This window comes from Nicotiana attenuata, unplaced genomic scaffold (assembly GCF_001879085.1).
Source record: "Nicotiana attenuata strain UT unplaced genomic scaffold, NIATTr2, whole genome shotgun sequence".
Classification (NCBI taxonomy): domain Eukaryota; kingdom Viridiplantae; phylum Streptophyta; class Magnoliopsida; order Solanales; family Solanaceae; genus Nicotiana; species Nicotiana attenuata.
Window position 1 is genome coordinate 150,025 of NW_017671521.1, and position 8,842 is coordinate 158,866.

The following is an 8,842-nucleotide window of genomic DNA, read 5'->3' on the forward strand; positions in this document are numbered from 1 at the left end:
AGAACTCAGAAAAGTAGAGAACACACGCAACTTCAATACACAAGCCCTCTACATCTTTCTAGTTCTTGGTTAAAACACTGCCTTCTTGAGTTTGCTAGTGTCATAAAAGATAGAAAGAAATAGAAAATAGTCAAGAGGTTGTGTCAAGAACTTGGGAAATATTCAACTGTACATCGTTTCTGTTGAATGAAAGAAAACCACGACTGCTGTAACAAATTATCTTAGAAGAATTAAGAGAACCATTGTGACCCAAGGGAACTGGATGTAGATACCACACTGGTAGATGAAGCAGTATAAAACTTTGTGCCTCATTTATTTCTTTTTGCATAAATATTCGTTACTATTATTTTGCTTTAACCCAGGGAAAAAGAGTCGACTATTAAAATTAGTCACCTAGATTTTTTGACTAATTCACCTCGCCTCTTTTGTGTTTCAATTACTGCAATATTGAATGTAGTAGTGTTGTGAAAAGATATGGGCAGCTAGTCGTAAAAGGTTGTTTGCTTTCTTTGTCGTCTTTTCATTCGAAATTATCTCCTTCACTTCCATCACCTCACTGAAAAGAATTCAACAATATTAATCATTTCCTGTGACCGAACTTTAGGCAAAAGTCATCAAGAAAACCTCGAGTAGTACTCTCTTGCAAATATTAGTAATACGGTTATAGAAGTCCATTTATTCAATTCGTATGAACACTTGTTACATTGTTGCTTGAAAAATACAAAGCTCATTAAAAGTTGGTACAATTTGTGCAGTCAAGAAACAACTTGCTACTCCACACTCTAAAACACTGCAACTCTTTACATAATTCAGCTATTGATTATCCTCTAAAGCAGACTCGAGGACCAGTACTATCTGGCACGTTTGTTTTATTGATCTCAAGTGCTGTGTTTTTGCAAGCTTGTGGTATATTGCGCCCTCTATAAGCTCTGCAGATGTATGCTATAAAATTTTGGTAATCCTGCAGCCAGAATTAGTAGAATATCTTCATCCATGTTGCTCGTAGTCAATACGACGAATGGAAAGGAAAACACAGAGAGATTTGAGGTACTAACTTCTTGAAGAGGCTGATTATTTACTAGCACCCATGGTACAAACCTGTGATTGGGGTTCAGGCTTGCAGTTTCATCTGCATATGCTTTCTCTAGCTGTGAGTTCATATACATTAGGAAATTATTAATTTCTACTTTAGTAGATATTTAAACAATAGAATAAAGTTTCTTGGTTGCATGATTTTCGAATGATCAATATTAATGAGAATTGTGCCATGGTCTACTGCTTGATCAACATTTGACCGACAGACGACTAAAACTTTTGTTCTTACCCGATATCCAAGCCCATTGTTATAGCAATTCTTGATGGGAGTTTGGCTCAAACCAGTTGCAGAAAAACAAGATTGCCACGAGGACTGCCTGTTTTCCAGATGCATTCGTTCTACACAATTTATAAACTTGAAATGTGTTTCCTGTATCATCAACAACTTGTGGAATTAGTAAAATTTGATTTTAACTAAATATATATATATATATATATATATGTAACAACCTATTGTTCTTATACTCGTATAATGCTGACTATTTTCAAAACACTTTATTTTATAGTATGTGTCAGAGGGGTTACCAGATTTGACCAAACCTTGATAGCACAAGCTTCCACTGTGTTTAGCAGACACTCCGCTGGTCCATGCTGCATGTTAGTTTAATCATCAAATTGAAATGCAGACACGAATGATGTTTAAATAGGCAAGACCTAACAAGTCATAGAACATGACAGAATTTGTTTGCAAGAATTTAATTTGCAGAGAGTTCTTCGTTGGAATAATTATAAAATTAAAATCGAAGCGGGAGCCTATTAGTTTTGGCTAGAATGAGTGGCGAACGCAGGATTTAGCATAAGTGGTGTCAGTCCCACAATCGAACTTGTACACAGGTTTGAGTCTGGGGCTATGGGGAATTTAAGAATTTACTTCGTGTCCCAAATTAATGTATACTTTGTATTTTTCTCAAGAGGTGTCTGCCTGTTGTATATCTACATATTGGTTTTGTAATTAACAAGGTATGGAAGAATCAAATTGGTGTATTATTTCATGTACTGATACATATATATACATGTATATCAGGTGCTAACTAAGGAAAGAAAATAAAAGAGATTCCTACAAATCTGCTATCTATATATGGGTTATGTACACTACTAAGAAACAGTCTATGTTCATTGTGTAAAGTGTCTAGGTTCATTCTGTAACACTCTCCCTCAAACTGGAGCATATATATTGATCATGCCCAGCTTGTTACAAAGGTAATCAACTCGAGTGCCATTCAATGCTTTAGTGAACAAATCACCTAGCTGCTCTCCTGTCTTCACGTAGCTAGTGGAAATCAAGTTCTCTTGAATCTTTGATGATAGACTATAATTATGTATTTTAGTCGCTTATTACACTCTAGTTTAGTGCACTTTAATTGAGTTTGCGCTTTAATCGCTAGTGTTTTGCACTAACGGTGTGTTTTATGCCTTGTAGGAGTGATTCCGAGATATATAGATGTTATGGAATGAATTCAAGTGATTTGGAGCTTTGAAGTCTGAGTAAAAGCCCAAGGAATTAAGCCGGGATCGTATTCGGGGATCAACGGATGATAAAACAACAAAACGAAGACTCGAGGAGGCATATTGCGCACTGTCTAGTAAAATAGACATAACTTTTTGCTCAGAACTCCATTTGGGCTTCACAATATATGGTTCGAAAGCTAACTCAAAGGGCTACAACTTTCATGTTTTACGTTTTCCCAAATTCCAAAGGGAACAGGGTAACACACCGCGGTTATGGTAGGACCGCGGCAGAACACTGCTGCAGATTCTGATGGCCACTCTGGCCGCGGTCCTGGCGTAACTGTGGTAGGACCGCGGCAGGATGCGTAAATTTCAGGGACCAAAGTTCAAAACACGGGATTTTAAGCCCTAAAACCTATATTAAACGTAGGAGGCCAGCCAAGAAAAGGAGGGGACATATTTTAGACACAAATTAGACCTAAGGAAGGGCAAGAGGCAAGGAGGATCATTGGGCATCAATCTTTAATCTTCTTCTTTGTTCTTTTACCTTTGAATATGAATTCTTTTGTGATTTTTGTTATTTTCATGAGTAGCTAACTTTTCTAATCTAAGGTTTTGGTGAAACCCGTTGGGGATGAATTGGTTGTTATAAGTAATATAGATTTGAATTAGTTTAATCTCTATTTGTTCAACTATGTTTTGATTGTGGTTAATTGAAAGGATCCTCAATTAGTCGTTCCTATTTATTATGTATCTGCTTGAGAGAGAGTGTATATTTAGGTAGTTGTTTGAACAACATCACTCCCGGAGTATAGGCGAGAGTCATAACCGAGGGTTTAGAGGTTGGATTAGAGATAACGATACCTCGGGTGCAATCTAAGTGAATTGTAATGCGAATCTAGCTAGCGTAGCTTGAGATAGTGCGTCTAGTAAATTATCATAATTGCTTGAGAGAGATTTATTATAGCTGGAGAGTTCATGATTGATAGAGGTAACTAAGTCAACGCTATAAGAAACATACAACCAAGAAAATCAACAACGGGGGAAACCATTACCTTAGACCTTTATTCTAATTGTTTACAATTTAAGCATAGTTAGTTTTCAGCTGTTTATTTATTTTCAATCTTGTCTTCTTGGTGATATTAAGAGATACAGCTAAGCCTTAGTTCTCTGTGGGATTCGACTCCGGACTTTTAGACCAGATTATATTTGCAGCGACCGCTTATCCTTTTTAGGACTAGAGTTGGGCGTGATCAATCTTCTCCCGAATAAAATGACAATCAACTTCAATATGTTTGGTTCTTTCATGATACACTGGATTTGAGGCAATATGGAGTGCAACTTGATTATCACACCAGAGTTTTGATGGAGTAGGATGCTTCAACCCAATTTCAGTTAAAAGGTGATGTATCCACATTACCTCACATGTTGATTGTGCCATAGCTCTATACTCGGATTCTGCATTGGACCTAGATACAACATTTTGTTTCTTACTTCTCCATGATACCAAGTTTCCACCAACAAATACACGGTAACCAGTTGTAGATCTTCTATCAATCTTGGATCCAACCCAATCCGCTTCTGCAAAACATTCAATGCGAGAATGACCGTGATTGTTGTATAATATGCCAAGTCCAAGTGCTCTTTTTAAGTAACATAGGATCTGCTCCAAAGCCTCCCAATGTTTAACTGTGGGCACGGACATGAACTGGCTAACCATACTCACAGCAAAAGCAATATCTGAACGAGTCACAGTGAGATAGTTTAATCTCCCAACTAACCTCCTGTATCTATCTGGATCATTAAATGGATCATCATCATCTTTCATAAGATGCAAATTGGGAACCATTGGAGTACTACAAGGCTTGGCAGCCAGCTTACTAGTTTCTGCTAGTAAGTCAAGAATATACTTTCTCTGAGATAGAAAATCCCCTTCTTGCTTCTAGTTATTTCTACTCCCAAGAAGTATTTCAGTTGTCACAAGTCTTTTGTATAAAACTTAGTATGCAAGAAAGACTTGAGAGAAGAGACTCCTGCATAATCACTCCCTGTGATAACAATGTCATCCACATATACAACAAGGAGAATAGATCCAGTTGTTGATTGCTTGTAGAAGACAGAATGATCACATTTGCTCTTTTTCAGCCCACATTCTTGAATTGCTTCACTAAATTTATCAAACCAAGCCCGGGGACTCTGCTTCAAGCCATATAAGGATTTCTTGAAATGACAGACCTTGCCATACTCTCCCTGAGCAACAAAACCAGGTGGTTGCTCCATATATATACCTCTTAATGGATATCACCATGAAGAAAATCATTCTTAATATCCAATTGATGCAAAGGCCAATTCTCAGAAGCAGCTAGAGAAATAAACAAGCGGACAGAAGTAAGTTTGGCAACCGGAGAGAAGGTGTCTGAATAATCCACCCCATAAGTCTTAGCATACCCCTTAGCCACAAGTCTGGCCTTAAGTCTCGCCACAGAGCCATCAAGATTAACTTTAATCGTGAAGACCCACTTGCATCCCACTGCTTTCTTTCCACTGGGTAAATCCACTAAATCCCAAGTGTGGTTTTTCTATAAGGCATGTATTTCCTCAAGCATTGCTTCAAACCATCTAGGATGATTCAAAGCCTCATTCACCATTTTGGGTATAGAAACAGAGTTTAGAGACACAATCAAAGATCTAGATGCAGGGGACAAGTGGTCGTAGGAAACAAAATTAGCAATAAAATATGTGGATTTGCAAGTGCATATACCTTTGCGAAGAGTAATTGGAAGGTCAAGGTTTTCCGGAGGGTCAGGTGGAGGCAAATCTGATGATGAAGGAACTGATGACAAAGGAACTGGTGCAGAGCATGTATCATTTGTCTGTTGCCTCCGCGAGTAAACTTGAACAATTGGCGGTCTTGCTAACACAGTTGGAGCAGGTGCTGAAGGCAGAATAATGGATTGGTGCTCGATAGAACTAGGAGATGGAGGAACATCATCTCGTTGTTCTGTCAAAGTACGAGTAACCTGATATACTAGCCACTCATCTTCCTCCCCCTGACTTGTAGAAATGGGAGGTGCATGGAAGAATGGTGTAGTATCTGAAAATACCACATCCATTGACACTAAATATTTGCCAAGTTCAGTAGAATAACACTGATACCCCTTCTGAAGGGGAGAATAGCCAAGGAAGACACACTTCAATGCCTTGGGATCCAACTTGGTAACATATGGTCGAACATCTCGAACATAACATGTGATTCCAAATACCTTAGGTTCCACTGGAAATAATGCCTTGTTTGGGAAAAGGACACTGTAAGGCACATTACCACCAAGCACAGTAGATGACATGTGATTAATCAGAAAGCAAGTTGTAGAGACCGCATCAGCCAGAACTATTTAGGAACCTTCATTTGGAACAAAAGTGCCCGAGTTGTCTCAAGTAGATGCCTATTCTTCCTCTCAGCTACTCCATTTTGAGAGGGTGTATTAGCACATGAAGACTGATGTAGAATACCATGTTGTCTCATGTACGACTGAAATAACTCTGACATGTATTCTTTAGCATTATCACTCCTTAGAATACGCACCGAAGCGTTAAATTGAGTTTTGATTTCAGCACAGAAGGCAGAAAAGTGAGTAAACACTTCAGAGCGGCTCTTCATAAAGTAAATCCAAGTCATTCGAGAAAAATCATCTACAAAGGTGACAAAATACATATGCCAAGTTTTGGAAACAACGGGATATGGTCCCCAAACATCAGAATGAACTAACTCAAAAGCTGACTCAACTCATTTATTAACCCTTGGACTTAACAAGATGCGATGGCGTTTTGCAAATCGACATGACTCACAATCCAATGAAGAAATATTCTGAAACTGAGGACAAAGCTTCTTCAACAAAGGCAAAGAGGGGTATCCCAATCGACAATGTGCTTCAAAGGGAGACACAACACTAGAGCATGCAATAGACTGTGGATCTCATTCATCAAGGATGTAGAGATCACCAGATAAATATCCTTTACCAATAACCTATTTTGTTGTAAGATCTAGAAACAAACAATGATCGGGAAAGAATGCAACACAACAATTAAGGTCTTTGGTGATTTTACTAATAGAAATCAAGTTAAAGGCCAAGTTTGGTAGACTTAATACAGATGATAGGGCAATAGAGGAAGTTGGTTTAACAATCCCAGATCCAACACTGCTACAAGTTGATCCATCAACTACAGTAACTGGAGAGTGTGCTTTATGTGAGCGAAAGCTAAAAAAAATATTTGGATTACCTGTCATGTGATTTGTGGCACCTGAATCGATCACCCATTTATTGGAAGATGTGATAAGACATGTTTTATCTGATCCAGCAAAGGCAGTAACTGAAGAAGATTCCTTAACTGATTTATGATTTTGAAGGAATTTTAGAAACTCATCTGAAATCAAGATTGCTGGACTAGGAGTTGTTGAGCTATTATTCTTTACTATCATTTTTTTCTTTGAATAACAAACCGATTAAATTAATAGAGGTCCCCAAAGCTAAAAAACACCAAAATAGATCTCTGGTAAACACGAAGTGAACAATCTATTTAACAGAACTCCACTCCAATAATCCACTCAACCAAATCAGAGAACCAAACAAATCTTTCCCCAAATCAAATAAAATCAGAGACCAACAAAGTTTCTGATAAGGGAAGACCCAACAGATAATATCAAGTCTCAAATTGTAACAAATCGTCTTACAAGGAAGACTCAACAAATACCAATTCACAAGACAAGCAATCAGATGCAAGAATATTGTTCCACGACTACTTCAGTATCCCAAAAACAAACCAAACAGTAGAAGAACTCAAACCTGACCAAAATTGGTGTAATACAACCTTGTCCGAGTCTGTTCTTCACGAAAATAAGGTTATGTTATCAGACGATAACCAACAATCGATCGAAAATACAAGTTGATCTCGGAGAACAAAGCTGGACAAAGAATGGACCACACACGCACCTCACGTGTCTGCCGGAAAGTTTTGGTCAACTCCGGCGAGACAAACTCAACTCCGGCGAAGCCACAGATGTGGCTCTGATACCATGTAATTAACAAGGTATGGAAGAATCAAATTGGTGTTTTATTCCATGTAGTGATACATATATATACATGTACTTCAGCTTCTAACTAAGGAAAGAAAATAAAAGAGATTCCTACAAATCTGCTATCTATGTATGGGTTATGTACACTACTAAGAAACAGACCGTCTATTTTCATTGTGTATTCTGTAACAGTTTTCAAAAAAATATTACTCTGAATTATATTTATTAAGTACTGAAAGTTTTGGGAACACCCATTGGTTTAATTTGTCTCACCCAAAGGTCTTAAAGCTTAACAAGAGTAAGGCCTAAGCAAACCTTAGGTTAAGAAAGTAGGGAAATAACCAAATAAATGAAAGTTTTCATAAGCTGAAGTTTGGAAATTAAAATGTTGCTATTTTAGAGAAATTTAAAGAGAATAGGAACCTGGCAAATCCAGCTGGTGTTGGGTGCAATTTGAGTATTACCCCAAGGTACAAGCCTAAGAGTCACAATTGATGCAAGATCTGTTTCAAGAACCTTTGCTAACTTGTTCACAATGAAGTCAGCACAATATGGACACAACGATTCATAGTACAAGGACAAGTTAACCTTGTCTTGTGAAGACACATGAGATTGAAACATGAGCCATGAAATCAAAGAAAATGTAATAATAAGTCTAAAGATTTGATTATGAGATGCCATTTCCCCTTTTGGAACTAAAACTTTCTTCTTCTGGTCTTTTTATCTACACTTGCACTTCAACTTTTTTAACTTTTTCTTTTTCAGTTTACTTTAGCTTTTACGCCTATCTACACTTCCATTGGTCACCCCCACCAACCACAATAAATTGTTGAGTTATTAACGTCTGAACTTTTCAGGTCTGGTAGATGAGCAACTTGAAAAAAAAAAGAGTTTTTTTTTTTTATCTGCTTTAGAACTAATACAACAAGTAGTAAGCCTTGTTTTAGTTGCTAGAGTTCTTTTGACATGTTAAAAATGTAAATCCCAGAATTATTAGGTGGGATGGATTTTAAAAATCCGCTTTGATTTAACATTCTGTTTCATGCTTTAGAGCCAATATGGTATTAAAGCCAAATTTATCCAAGAATTACTCATGGAATCCTTGTCTTGCATAATTTTTGGTTCATCATTATACAACAAGTTAAAGTAAGAAATTTCTAACTTTTCTTTACCCGTTTATGGCTATGGATATAACAGTAACAGCTATGTCTCAATCCAAAAGAAGCT

The 8,842-nt window shown here is 37.3% G+C and overlaps 1 protein-coding gene across 1 annotated transcript; it reads right to left on the reverse strand.

Annotated features, from left to right (window-relative positions):
- Positions 1 to 647: 647 nt before the first annotated feature.
- On the reverse strand, positions 648 to 8,441 carry LOC109208766 (gamma-interferon-inducible lysosomal thiol reductase). Its single transcript, XM_019371921.1, has 5 exons — positions 8,039 to 8,441; positions 1,621 to 1,686; positions 1,325 to 1,465; positions 1,056 to 1,148; positions 648 to 961 (listed from the first exon to the last, which is right to left on the reverse strand). Exons 1-5 carry the CDS (start codon positions 8,294 to 8,296, stop codon positions 821 to 823), a joined length of 699 nt encoding a protein of 232 aa, XP_019227466.1. The 5' UTR covers positions 8,297 to 8,441; the 3' UTR covers positions 648 to 820.
- Positions 8,442 to 8,842: the final 401 nt, after the last annotated feature.